Here is a 14,678-nt window from a genome sequence, read left to right as displayed (position 1 = left end):
TTATTGGACACAGACGTCCCAGCCAGGTGCATTATTGTTAAACTTAAGCCAAGGATTGGCCGGGGTGGGGTCAGATGGGGTGGAATAAGGTTAGGGATTACTGTGCAGAGATTACCTTGGATTTCCAATAGATGTTCACTCAAGTCAGACAGACTATGTTATTTATAATTTTCATAATCAGGGAATTGCCTCTGAAGTCTTGCTCTGTCTTCCGTATCGCACTCCGTACCTCACAGGTGTTCTTTGGGATGGGAACTAAACCATTTTAGTTTTTAGGATAACATAACCAAAGATATTTCTTATCTCAACACCTTATGCTTCATTTTGTCAATAGCTTTTATTCACATTCAGTAATTGCTCTATTTGGGAAAAAATAAAATCTGTAGCCATGTCAGAATTCTTACTAACAATAATCTATGATAATATTTTACTTTGAAGTGGGCATCATCTGCAGCAGAGGTGAACTTTAACTTTTAACAAATTTCATTAAATAGTGAGTGGTAAAAGAAAAATCATTTCTTAAAATTTGGATTAAAAATTTGAAGAATTTGAGAACTACCAGCAAAATGTGTATTTTAAAATGTTTTTTTGAAAAAGTACAAAGTGTTATTATAAACATATTTTTGTGTAATGCATTGTTTCAGTATATGTGCTGTGGATATGGTTGTCCTATAAAGAAATACAGCACCTGGGTGACAGCAGAAGGTTCAAGGCCAATAAGGAACAGGCAGAGAGCTGGGTGCTTTTCCATCCAAGAGAATATTCAATAACAACAATTATCTTTAATAGCAGCTTTCTCATGGTCTAATAATAAGAAATTTTCTATTTTATAAGATATTTGAGTATGAAATTTCCATGTAGCTAGTCTCTTCTCTTAGAGCTGTGAAAATGACCTAAAATAGATTAGAATCTGCAAGTATGGGGGACAGAGTCAGTCTCCCCAGCCCAGTTCCCTCCTGGAACTGCAGGAGAGGTGGGGAATTTTCCTCATACTCCTTCTCCGTGACGGAAGAACTGGACTCTGAGACCCTCTCCCCAAAGTTGCCCCTCTCTTTTCCCTCCAGAACCAAGTGGAATGGTGTCCTGCTGCCATCAGGGCCTGTGAGGAGGCACTGGTCAGCCTAACTCCCAGCTAGAGCTGGTGTTCTGTCAGGGAATGACCATGTCACCCTCATCTGCTTAGTCACCTATTTGGGGGATCCCAGATCTGCTCCTCTACCACTTAAGGATCTTGAGAAGTTACTGTGGGGCTTTGGAGCTACCCCACAAACCATACCATGGCATAAACAACCAAAAGCATAGATTTTCAATTTGGATATAAACATGGATCTCTTAGAGGAGAAACAAGACTGATTTTGCTTCCTTTTGACTGTGTCCTGCATAGGTTTACAGGTAATCATGTGAGATCTCAAGTCCCTGACTGCCCTGCTCTTTTCCCAATACAGGAGCGACAGCAGCAGCCCGCAAGGAGGTGATTCGGAACAAGATCCGCGCCATCGGGAAGATGGCCAGGGTGTTCTCGGTTCTCAGGTGGGGCCTGCTCCTCCTTCCTACTTGGAACGTTACTATGCTGCACACAGTGGGCTTCACAATTCTTGTATCTTAATTTGGTAATGTAAACAGCTTACCAGACAGTGTTTGCTGCTCTCAAATAGTTCTGTCCTTTTCAGTGGAATTCTGGTTCCTCACTTTGCAGTCCACGAGGTTGTTTCTGTGAAGGAAAATGGCTATAAATGGATTGTACCACATCTCATGCCTCTGTTTGCTGCGGGATTTTAAAACATTTATTTCAGGTTAGGTTGAGCTTCTTATGAAATTAAGAAAGCTATTGTAATCCCTTCATTTTTCATTTTGGCTTTATGGTCAAAAATGAATTCATCAGGTACATTTCACTAGATTTCTAGGGAATGATCTAGAAAGCTCGTACCATAAAGCTTTGCTCATGAACCCATATTATTCTAATGAATCACTGAAAGGGGAAAACTGTCTTAACATTGCAGTTCCTGTATAGTGTTGTTGTTGTTGTTGTTTTTTCTGGTATGGGTATTTTTTGTAAAGCATATCATGAATTCTGCTTCAGCTTGGATTTTAAAAATTTTCTTGAAGGGAATTCATTATATGTTAATGAAATTTGGTGACCAGTACCAAGATAATACACATTAATTGCATTTCTCTTTTAAAGAGTGTTTTAACGCACAGTGTGCTTATATGGGAACAGTGCGATCTATTCACAGTAATTCATACTCACAGTTAAGTAAGACTACCTCAGAAAACACTCCATCTGCTTGCTGGATGGCTCATCATCTAATTCTGCCACAGTTTTGCCTCAGTTCTCTCACAGCAAGCTATTCTGGCTCTCTGGTTTCCCTTTTCCATGTTTCTGTCCAACTCCTGGTCACCACTCAAGAGTAACTCAGTGACCCTTGAAGAAAGCAGGGACACCTGAGAAGGGCGGAAGGCACCACCATCCTCTTTCACAGACCGTGCAAAGCCAGCGAGGCTCTGCAGCCCCGACCATCCCATTAGCACTGGGATAGCACAGCCTGCCCCACAGCCTAGTGCGTGAGATCACCCTTGCTCCCTTCTCAGCCAGCCTTTAGGGTTTATTCATTCATGTGGTAAATAAGCAAAATAAAACTGAAAACCTTGGTATGACCATGAAGAGAAAATAAGGCAGTAAAGGGATAGCACTCACTTTCCTGTGTGATCAGCAAGCCTGTTGACATTTGAGCAAGCGCAGGTGGTCTTGAAGAACACTGAGTTCAAACAGGTGTCACTGCTTGTCTGGATGAGTCCAGCAGTCCTGAGGACCACCAGAAGACCAAGGGAGCAGACTTCTGACTTCCATCTGAAGTCTGTTCAAGGGGAAACAAAACAACTCCAGCATTTTCAAGCAAAGGTACATTCAGAAGAAAGAGAAGCCTCTGTTCCTATAAGAAGTTTTTTTCTTCTGATTTCAAAAAGCACATGAAGGCTGCAGGACTCATCTCTAGAATCATAAAGGCTTTTGCACCAGACAGCCTGCCAGTGCCCTACATGCTGGAACACAGCTGTTCTCAGATGACAGGTGAACTCTGTGAGCCCAGTGGTGACCCAGGACTGGAGTTCATGCATATCAATAGAAAACAAAACAAGGACTGCGTGCCACTGCTGTGCTGCACTAGAAAACCCTGTGTTGTACATGCAGAGAACAGGGGGTCCTGTCCAGAGGAAACGGTCCCAAGCTTCCTGAATCATGATCAGGCATGAGCTGTGAATAGAGTAAGGGGGCAGGTGCCAAGTCCTGGACCAATGGGCAACAGTGACAGTGACGTGTGTGCTGAGCAGGTGCACTTGGGCTCTGCTGGGGCAGGGACTTCTGGGAGCCTGCATTTCCACAAGAAAAGCACCTGGAGAGGTTGGCATGGGAAGCAGCTGCAGGCCTCGCTCTACCTGCATCCTGAGTGAAGCCAGGAGAGGTCACCAGCAACAGTGTCAAGGCTGTCCTCCTGTGGAGAGCTTGCTGAACACCCAGTACTGTGCCCTGTGATGTTCACCTTTGCCAGAGATCCATGGCTGGTAAAATCACACAGCTGATTTCCAAGGCTGTGGTGACTGCCCTTTACAACACAAAGCAGAGAGACCAAGCAGCAGATCCAGATTCACTAAGTTGGGGTGCAGCAGCAGTCTAGAGGATTCCGGGTAACAGTGCTCATCTGGGAATAAATTTTAAATATGTAAAAAGGCTGAACAGGGACAAGTGAGAAACAAAGTATAAAACTAGAGGTGCTCTGAAGTCCAGGTACCATGGCCAAGGTTAACTTTCCTGGGTGTAGTTCATGAGTACTGCATGATTCTCACCGATGACATTTGTGCTGGGACTGACACCTGGATATGTTCAGTGTCATTGTGAGGACCAAGTTGCACAGTGGCTGCAGTAGCAGGAATAACAGTTAGGGAGCTACTGGAGAAATCCAAACAAAACATTGGACCAGGCTATAGGAGCAGGAAGGTGAAGAAAAGGTGAACAGGAACTTGAGAAACTCAAAGCCTAGGGTGCAATGGATAAGCGTGGATGGAGCTATGGACTTGTCAGGACCAGCTTCCAGATACACATCTGGGTCTCAGAGACGTGCAGCAGTGCAGAGAACCACAGAGCTGTCTCTAGCATGCGCAGCAGTGAATGCTCACTTAGGTCCCTTGTGTAGAGTCTGAGAAGCATCTTAGCCTGAGGGGTTGGGGGCGGGTGCATACTCAATGTGACCCGGGGCTGCCTCTGAAACTCAGACAGCAGTTCACGCAACATGCAGCGCCCCTTCCAGTTGCCTGATCTTCAAGCTCTCTTCCTCTTCCCAACACTGCCTTCCTGTGAAAATCAGCCATGGGAGCTTGGCTACAAGCACCTGCACAGGAGAGACAGGGAGTGTGCTGGAGGGAGACTCTGCAGGTGTGAGCGACAAGGGCATTGCTGCCTCTGAGCCTTGGCCTCCTTCTTTGCGTCTCCAGGCTTACCTGTGGACCGCAAAGTGGGATGCAGGACAGCAGGATACTCACCCAGAGAGGCCATGGATAGCAGAAGGGCTAGGGATTCAGACAGGGGGAGCAGTGGGGAGAAAGCACAGACCCTCAGGGAGGGAAAGACGTGGACAAGCCCACTCCCACCCACCGCTGTGCTTTTCCCAGAAAGGTGGCATGGTGTCTCTGTCACTGCAGACACTCTGGGAACCACGGCAACCAAGAGAAAAAAGTGAATACGGATCCCCAGATCCCAGGATAGCACCTCTCTAGAGAGGCTCAGTCCTCCTTGTCCTCGCCAACCTCTGAACAGGAGCAGTTTGCGTTGCTGCACAATGCAGCGTGTGGCCTTGCTGGTGGTGGCCCAGGGTGGAGGTGGATGGACAGATTTTAACGGGGGTGGGGGGGGGTGTCTGATCCCATTCCTCGTTCCCATAACGTTCATTCTGTTATGATACACAATTGAAAGTTTGAAAAAATATACTACAAATTATCAGGAAATGTTTGTTAATTTAAGCCGTTCAGCAGGTCCCTGGAGATGAAAGGTTTAGTTCCTTTGGTTTGGGCCTCTTATTTCCAGGCAGGACTTGACACAGCACAAGTGTCAAAGCCTGGGGTGCCCCAGAGTGGGGCCATGGTGCTCTGCTGCCCAGCAGTTTTCCTGGGAATTAGCCTGTCAGCATCTCTCCTTCAGTAGCTCTGGTGCTTGTTCAACAGGAGCCCAAGAATTCCAGGCTGAAATACTTGCCTCCAACTCAGCAATAAGTAGAGGGCTTCTCAACTACAGTCTTTTTATTTGGCACTGAGAATCAAACATGGCCTCACCCTTGCAGGCAGGCCCTATGCTGCCGAGCTGGGCTCCAGCCCCAACCCTAGCGTGTATATTGTGCAGTGAAGGAAGCAGAAATCTAAAGTGTGGCTGACGTCCCCATGAAGGGTTCCACCTCTCCTTTCCTTGCTCAAAGTAAACACTTGGTGATCTACATGCCAGACCCAAGATCCGACTGTGGCCCTGCAGGCTCCAGCCCACCCTTGTGAAGCTGGTATAGCCTGGGTGGCTGAAAGGGGGCACTAGAGGCAAAGTCAAGAAGTAAAGAGAAGTTTCTTCTTAGTGGTAGATGTTTAACACAAATAGAAGAGGGAGGAAAGAGAGTAAGCTGCAACTGAGGCAGTGTGAGAGCAGAGATTGGAAGGGAGCCCTAGGTGGGTGGTGAGTGGAAGGGAAAGGATCCCCGCTGCTGGGTATGGGCTTCAGTTGGCCTGGTGAAGTGCTCTAAAACTGGTGGGTAGGGATGGTTGTACAAGCCTATGAATATATAGGAAACATTCTTCTCATCATAAACTGTAGATGGGTGACTTAAATGCCGTGTGAATTGCATCTCAAAGAACATATTTCCAAAGGAGACGGGATAATAGGCTGGAGAAGTGGGAAGAGACCAGGAACATTTTGAAGGAAGAAACAGCAAGATTTGTGAAGGAGTGGATACAGGAGACAAGGAAAGGAATTACCAGTTAAGCTTAAGAAGTAAAAGATAGAACTTCCAGTTCTGAGTGAAAAACAAACTGTGGAAGTAACAGGTTCTCAGACTTACTAAAAATCTCTTACATAAGATTGCAGTGATAGATACGTGAGGTTATTCACATTTCATGTTTACCCGTTAGATTTTATTCACAAATCAAAATAATGATGGGTAAATACTATTGCAATGTGGATTGTAAAACAGATGTCATAGTGAATCATGAATAATCTTAGAGTAGCAAATCCCTGGGGAAAGTGGCAAAAAGAAATCTCAGAGTTTCTACACTTGCTTCCTTGGCCTGGAGCCATCACTTTTCATCTCCTCTGTGTGACCTCAGAAGCCCTTGCCAGTTTCTGCAGCCATCCCTGGGCCTGGGTCTGAGGGAGAGCTGCCCTCCTCCGATGCCCACTGCAGTCAGGTGCCCACGCTGCTGCTGGGCCCTGCTGGGATAGGGATTCACAGGAGTGTGCTGTGGCCTGGCCACAGCAGGCACTTGACATTATTTGTACAGGTGTGCGCAGACATGGTATATTTTATGTTAAAAAAAAAAAAAAAAGGGTCCAGAGGGCCTGTGTAGAGGTACATGTGGGTTCTTTTGTTGTATATTTTCCTTGGAGTCGTTTTCCACATGCAAAGTAAATGTGCTGCAATATGGGTGCCTTGCAGAGAGGAGAGCGAGAGCGTGCTGACACTGAAGGGCCTGACCCCCACCGGCATGCTGCCCAGTGGAGTGCTTTCGGGAGGCAAGCAGACCCTGCAAAGCGGTAAGCACCCATGGGTCCCCCAGGCCTGGGCAGCACCCTCTCCTGGGAGTCTTTGAAGCCCTGTCCTGTCTGGAGCTTGGCTGGAAGAAGGCTGCACCCCACATCAGCTCCATCAGCCCTGCTGGACACACTGGCACCTGTCCACTGCAAAATGGTCTTAGTCCCAGACCCTCATTTGCATATGATCCTCATTTGCATATTGGTCCAGGTTTGCCCTTTAGCCCCTCATTTGCATTTCACCTGGCTACCAGACAGCACTTCTTCAGGTGGCCTCATTCACAATAGGCTTGACCACTGTGAGCCAGTCATTCACCAGAACAACTCTGTAGTCCATTATTAATATTCATTGTTTGATGAAAGACATAGAAATACATACATAAATACATGTCCATACTGCTAGATTTTATTGGAGAACAGTATTGGAGGTTAATTTCATTGTCCACTTGAATGGAAGTTGGAAGCCCTGTATTTTTTCTCTGATTGTCATTATAAAATATAAGCAGAAACACATTTTATTTTTTTTAAAAGAATGATAATAATGCCTTCTACCTGGAGATTTTATATTAAAAGTATAGCTTTCTAGGCCAGTGCTGTTTAACAGAACTTTTGTGACAGTGGAGATTTCTGTAAATCTACCCAGGATCTCTGCTAACATATAACTATTGACTTATATCTGCCTGGGACAACTGCAAAAGCACTTTTGTGCACTGAATGTAATTAACAACCCATATGCCCGGTGCTATCTATGTTAGACAGCACTGTGCTACTCTTATTCTCGTCATTTTTATTACCAACTAGTATTGTCATTCACTTACGATTTTCACAATGGAAAAATTTTGCTAGTAGATTAGACTTCACTAGAAAAAAGTTAAAATAACACTGTAACATTTTAAAACAATCTCAGCCTCTTATGTATTTTGTTTTATCTTTCCTTAGTCTTTTTCATATTTTCTTTCCATCCCTGTCCTTCATCCTAGAAGAGCCAGGTGTTTTTAGCATTACACTGTCTAGAAAACTTCTAGATGAAGAATAAATATCAGCTTCCTGGGGATGGTATTGCTAGAGTATCCCATGCAAGCAGTGTCTCCATAACTTTATTTTCAGTCAGTTAACTCCAAAACTAACATCTTTGAGTTGCCACAAAATTCAGACATTTTAAATTACAGTAAGAGAATAACATAGTATCAGAGTACATTTCTCTCTTTAAACTTTTAGCTAGAAATTATTTTAATACCTTTATAACAGTAAAGTTTTCCCACCAACAAAACCCTTACTAAGTAGCTCCTCACCTGTGGATGGGGCAGCTCTGCCTGCCAAAGGCCTGGTTTCTGAGAGCGTGGCCTGAGGTACCACGAAGTCCCCAGAGCCCCCGCCCTCCAGGCCTGGACCCCTGGCAGCACACTTAGTGTCAGTGCTGGTGTGGCCCTGGAGTTCTGGTTTCACTTTAAACCTAAGTTGCTCACTTTCTTACTACAATTCTTTGTTTCATTTTCAGATTTTTCATATGTGTGTTTGACTTCAGTTATTCTGTTCTCATTTACCCACTTGGTTTGTGTTCCTCTGTGTTGAACTCCTCACACACCTGCACACAGACACAGAGAAGTTGTGCGGACCGAGAACTCGCTTGTCTTGAGAGTCGGAAACCTTAGAATGTCTTTGGTACCACACGTGTTACGACAACTTCAGAATTAATGGTCCAACACCTTTCCACTTAACTGAAAAGGAAGTTAGTCAAAGCCTTGCTGTCTAGATTTTTCCTTGGAGTGACCATATTTTGTGTGTCATAAGGAATCTAAAATGCACTGTAAGTTATAGTGTATATTGGGCAGTTGCTCCACTTCTGAAACTTAAATTATTAGAAAAATGCAAATTAAAATCAAGGGCTAGAATTTTAAACATTAAACATCCTAGGAAAAATACTGATTTCCAGAGAAATTGTGCATTTTATCATTTGATTAGAGAACTATCAAGTAGCCTTACTAACATCCCTGCAGAGTGCAAACACAGACCTTGTAAAAATTGCTGATAAAGCAGTGAGCCTTTACAGTTCTGGCTCTTAAATATGCTTAAATAAAATTTCAGTACATGTCTACAGAATCTCATAAATGAGATTTCAGTATGGAGCCACCCTGTTCTTTGAAACTCTAATATAATTATTGGTGCTACTGCCATGTTACCACTTGATCTGTAACATTTCAAAAATGTCATTTCCAAAAACGAAATTACAATATAGAAAGGAAACTGATTTGAAATTGGTCTACCTGCCCCCCAAAGTTCATTATATATGTACACACATACACACACATACATGCACACACCATTTCTTTCCTTTCTCTTTCACCCTCTCACCACCCCACCTCCACCTGTCTGTCTCTTGAGAGCCACATGCACTATGAGCTTGAACACATAGGATTTTAGCTTTTGTTCAATTTACACCCCTATCTTTCTTTGTACCACAGTAGGAAAAGTGCAGTTTTACATTAAAAGCATGCAGGACCCCACCGAGGTGGCTGTGCTTCCACTGTCCTTGGTTGCACTTTTAAACTGTAAATAGCCACATAGTGCAGAGTTTTCGTTGTACTCTGTGAGCCAGAAACACACTGCAGATTTCCATAACTCCTTCTCAATTCACTCAGTTCACATTTTAGAAAAAAATAAACTCAGGGTGTGCTTTCCTAAAGTATTCATTGCTTTGTCACTTAGGTAGCCAGCTTAGAGCCAAGCAGACCCCTGCACAGTCACACCCAGTTCTTATCACTTTCTGTGGAGGTCCTCTTTCTTTTCTTTTAGCATTTCTGTGTTGTTGTCTATGCCCGAATCCAGCACTTACAGAAGCATTAGTCCTCTTAGTGCCTTTGATCGTCACTGATTTGTTCTTAGAGTTAAGAATCCTCTGCTCATTTTTCTCATTCATTTGCACCCTTTCTTCTCTTCAGCTACTGTTGAGGCTATTGAGGCTGATGAAGGTAAATTGGCCAGGCCCCTTTCTGTTGTGTGTGCAACAGACAAGGGCTCTGCTGGGTGTATTCATTTTATTTATTTATTTTTATTTATTTATTTTTTTTTTTTTTGCTGTAGCTTGTACAGAGTGTGTGGGTGTTGGGCTAACAGTTGTGGCTCAGTATTAACCAAAATGTTCTTGCTTTAAAGGGGAAAATGTTCTTCTATGGTTTGTTTGTTTGTTTTTTCCCTTAAAGCTATGTTTGACTTTGGTATATGATGAACCTAACATTATCATAGAAAGCAAAAGCATTACAGATCTTGAATGATGCGGGGTGGAGCTTATGGCAGCTGTTTTGAAAACACATAAAACATTCTTTGAGCTGAACCATGTCCCTCCCTCAAACCACTTCCAGGCAGCACTGTGAAGGATAGCATAAAAATAGCTTTATTGATTTGTAGTCTTTAGCAATTTGTAGCCCCTCAAAAAAAATTTTCATTTGAATAGTGATTTTCTGTAGTTTAATATTAACTGTTGTCTCTAAAAACTATTCAAACATGAGACAGATGTGTACAAAGAAAGTTATTTTAACCTTATCAATTTTACCTATCAGTGACTGTAGTATAGCTAGTGCCAGGAAAATGTTAGGGAGAGTCTGAAAGTTTCTAGTGGTGGTAGGACTGGCCAGTGACAAGCACAGTAAGCATAAGGCAATCACTCACGCAGTCAGCCTTCACAGGTGCCTGCCGCGGATGTAGGGAGAAGCCAGCATCCCGAGTCACCACCAGCGTCCTGCACTGCAAGAAGACATAAGAGTTGACCCCTTAGCTGCTACTTTTTTAGCCAAATGCTTTTGAAATGTGACTGAGAGAACTGCATACCATAATAGTTCTTAATATTGTGTGTACCATATCCTTTGGAAATTTAAAAAAAGAATAATTTGAAGTTCCCCTTTAAAACAAAATTGTTCAGTTGTATTTTGTTCTTGCAAGATAACTTCTTATTCTTCCCAAAATTGTGTACATATGGTCCTTTGGTATGATGGAAAAAGTGCCACTTTAGACTCGCAATTTGTACCTGATTTGGATATGGGAGGGCAAACGTCAGCGTTGTAAGAGAAAATACAACTGCTTCCTAAATAGCAGTCAGCAAACTGCTATTTATGTGGGAATCTCTATTCCTTTTGGCAAACCCTAATCTGCAGTGTGCACTCTTGTCGGTAGTCTGGCTGTCTTCTGTGGTTTCTGTGACTCTGTGTTGTGTATGGTTACTACCAGTGTACAGTGCTAATACCCATTGTCTGACCACCAGCTACAGCACAGCACATTCTTCCAGAGCGGGCAACAAAGTGCCCAGGACGAGCCCCAGCCCAGAGAGGGCCCTGGTTCTAATAGATTCACAATTTCTATGTCCCATTCTATTGGCTCTTCAAACCTAGAGATTCCATTTTGCCAATTTAAATTGATAAAATTTTGTTATAAATTAAAATGATAAGCTCTACATGCTAATTATGATAAAATATGTGCAACAATTTAGAAGAAGAGTAAAGTCCAGCATCATGCCATTATTTTATCCCTCGAAATAATTAACTTCTCAGGGTGGGTGCTCATTTCATGGCTCTATGATTCTGCAATTTGTTTATTACTGAATTACAGAAGAATTAAGAAGCTTTGCTTTGGGCTTTGGTCTTTCCCTTCTCCCACTCTTCCTTGCACAGTTGACTAATCACCACGATGCTAATCCTACAATGCAGAGGGGGAGCACTGTTCTCCTCATTAAGAATGAGTTCCAGGACCACTGTCTGTCTTTTAAGAATCTCACCCATACCAAAGAAAGGCACCACACATCTGTGTAGCGGGGCTTGGCTCCGTTTCAGTTTAAGACTGCTCTAATTTTTGCCCCAGGAAGGTGGGGAGCACACAGATCCCATGCAGTTGCCCTCTGTCAGTCATGGCGCCCTGGCCCCGTCAGCACTGGCGATTGGCCCTTGAGTATCTGCCTTGCAGTTCAGTGGCACAAACTGATGTCACTGGTTTCCATATGTATGAGATTTGCAACTCACTGCTTGGTGCACCCACCGGAGAAACAGTTTTCTTGCACAAGTACTTTACCTGTCTTTGTAGCTAAGGGTTACCAGACAAAACCCATACCTGAATCATGGTATCTGCTTGGAGAAATCCATGTGTGATTAAATAAGGCACACACTAGTCCAATTTATTTTTGCCAAAAATTTTAAAAATAATTTTTCCCTTTTTTAACCACATCTCAGTGGTTATGTCTATTACTCATTGATCTTCTGAAAATGAGTTTTCCTTTAACTTAGGCAGCAATGGATACCAGACTTAACATGAGTTTGACCTGTTCACTGCTAAAGGGAAGGCATTGCCTTTTTCTCTACTTCATAATCTGATCTTGGTTTTTCTGAGTCTCTCTTACCTTGTTGCCCACTCCACAGGCTTCAGGACTGAATGGGAAAGCCAGAGTTTATCATTTCCTCTTTCCTGCAATCCATGGAAAGGTGCCATGAGGAGGTCTTGGTGGGATTCTGAGATGGCAGGAAATGCCTGTGTTAATTCCTTCTCTGGCCCCCTCTGCCTTGTGCTCCAAGCCTGTTGCTAGGATGGTAGGTGTAGAACACCCTCGACTCCAAGAGTTTCCAGTGCAATGGGAGGTGCCACTGGGGCCCACTGCCATCTGTCCAGCTCAGAGCCTAGCATACTGGTCATGCTGGCGTGCCCAGTGGGGGTTGTTCCAAGGGGCCTGTCCTGCAAGCATCTTCCCTCTTTACCTGTCCACTGTGGATTTCTTTGATCTAACCTTTCGCAAAGACACAGAAATCTTCCATCTTAGTGCCTTCAAGAAGACATTTTGGTTGGCAAGATACCTGGCTGTTTTCCAACCTTTGGTCACCTCCGAGTATGGTAAGGAGTCTGTCGTGTCGTGTTCAGGTCCTGTCACGTTGTTCTCCACTAAAGGATTCCTACCCACTGCGAAGTCCCTGACCTCCCTGCCACAACTGCTGCACTCTTAAAGTGCCCCAGTTAACCTGCCTCTTTTTTAATGATTTTTCCATGTAGCTATCAAAGGATTCTCACCCCAACATAAGATCACTAGCTTCGAGGAGGCCAAGGGCTTAGACCGGATTAACGAGAGGATGCCACCCCGCCGAGACGCTGTGCCCTCGGATGCCAACCTCAACTCCATTAACAAGGCCCTCGCCTCAGAGACTAACGGCACAGACAGCAACGGCAGCAACAGCAGCAATATTCAGTGACCGCCTCCTGCTCACCCCTTTTTTTTTTCCCGAGCTGCAGGGCATGATGGGAATTTCTGCGTACACAAGGGTGTGTTTTTGCCTCTGACTTAGTGTGTGTGCTCTGGGGGCCAGGCATTGGATTCCGTTTACATGATCAGTAAAGGAGAGGGAGACAGAAAAGAAACTATATTTGTTGAGGATGGTGATTAAGCACCTCTTTTGAGTATGCCTTTTAAAAATGCTTCTGGGGAAAAATTTTTAAAAGAAAGCTATGCTAGTATATTCTGCGATGTTAGGGGGTGAACATATTTTCCTGCTGCGTTGGGGACTTCCATGTAGGTTCATGAAAGGCCTTTTATTCTGTTACTGGACATGAAAATTTTGTCTAATTTCTTACTCTATTGTACGTTTACAGTGCAGCACTAAAATGGATAACATCAAACATTTTTAACAAAAATGATGTACAAACTAAATAAGGACTATTTATTGATAATGTTTTGCTACTCTTGTCAGACAAAGGCTCTAAACTGAATTAGGCAGTCTTAAAAAAAAAACAGAAAAAGAAAAAAAAAAAAGAATGTTGCAAATTTGTTAAAAATGCCAAAAAGGACAGTTTGATTTTGTACAGATCTGCTTACCTCAGGTTTCTTTAGTGTGCTTGACTGCCCTTCTTTCCATTACAACCCTTACCTTTTAATTTGGCAGTGAACATCGTTCCTTTTTCTTTAAGTTTGAAAAAAACTGGAATAATTACACCTATCTTTTTTGCTGTTTATATTTAGGGGTTTTGTTGATAAATCAAGTCTTGGTTGTGGCTTGCTGAGTTAAATATTTATGAGTGGTGCGTTTTTAAGTCTAGTGAACGAGACACCACATTAAGTACAGTGATAAAGCATCTATATTCTGTAAAAAAAAAATCTGCCTATGCATGTTTTTTAAGAAAAAAAATGGCTGTCTTGGCCTGTATGGGACTGTAACGCGCTTAGTGGTCTGACATATACTGGAAATGTATGTATCCTGGCGTACTTTATATTCTCTGAAATGCTTAATGCCTTTGAAATTTTATAATCAAAAAAGCTTTGAAACAATCTAAAGGGGAGAGTATTCTTAAAAGTTTTTAACATAAGCTTGTCAGTGCACACATAGATGGTTAGCATGTTTAGCAAACCTCGTGAAATTTAATAAGTTTGTAGTTACATGTGAAACTCTAAATGCATGGTAACTGTTAATATCATGACAGTTTAGTTACTTTGTTCTGTTCTGTCATGTGCCACAAACTATTACTTTTTTCACTTTTTTTCCCTTTGTATATCAGTTACGGGTTACAACTGGTTCATTCTGAAAACAACAAAAACAACAAAAAGTCCATTCATATTTTTTAACAATTGTATAAGTGCCCAAGTAATTCACTACAGCCTAAAGCCTTGCCTTTGTAATTTGACTTCTGAAATGTTGGCAATCAAAGCATGCACTTGTAACAATGAAAAAGAAAAAGCATTTTATATTACTACTCAATAAAATGTGCATGAACTTAAAGAATGCGCATCTGTCCCTGTGTCTGCTGAGGGGTCCGTGTGACAGCCACCACCCTGCAGTCACCTGCACAGGCGGAGGTACAGCACCCACTTGCGCTGTCAGAATCTTGGTGGATTGAAGTCTCAGATCAGGTGAGAAGAGTCCATTGAAATTGTCTCAGTTTTGCC

At 43.1% G+C, this 14,678-nt stretch overlaps 1 protein-coding gene across 3 annotated transcripts in view; it reads left to right on the top strand.

The window, feature by feature from the left end:
- Ppp3ca (protein phosphatase 3 catalytic subunit alpha) overlaps positions 1–13,892 on the top strand; it is a 261,596-nt gene extending 247,704 nt beyond the window's left edge. Inside the window, exons 11-14 of one of the 3 annotated variants that reach the window (XM_004643705.2) lie at positions 1,446–1,530; positions 6,681–6,778; positions 9,715–9,744; positions 12,797–13,892. In XM_004643705.2, the coding sequence (XP_004643762.1) occupies positions 1,446–1,530; positions 6,681–6,778; positions 9,715–9,744; positions 12,797–12,993 (410 nt within the window). In that variant the 3' untranslated portion in view covers positions 12,994–13,892. Of the gene's footprint in view, positions 1–1,445; positions 1,531–6,680; positions 6,779–9,714; positions 9,745–12,569; positions 12,737–12,796 lie in introns of those variants that run through there. The other 2 variants (XM_023703850.1, XM_004643706.2) reach the window with 2 other exon arrangements.
- Positions 13,893–14,678: the final 786 nt, after the last annotated feature.

Source organism: Octodon degus, unplaced genomic scaffold (genome assembly GCF_000260255.1).
Source record: "Octodon degus isolate 3935 unplaced genomic scaffold, OctDeg1.0 scaffold00183, whole genome shotgun sequence".
In the NCBI taxonomy this organism is placed as follows: Eukaryota; Metazoa; Chordata; class Mammalia; order Rodentia; family Octodontidae; genus Octodon; species Octodon degus.
The sequence above is the reverse complement of the archived record's forward strand: the minus strand, read 5'-3'. Positions and strand labels throughout refer to the sequence as shown.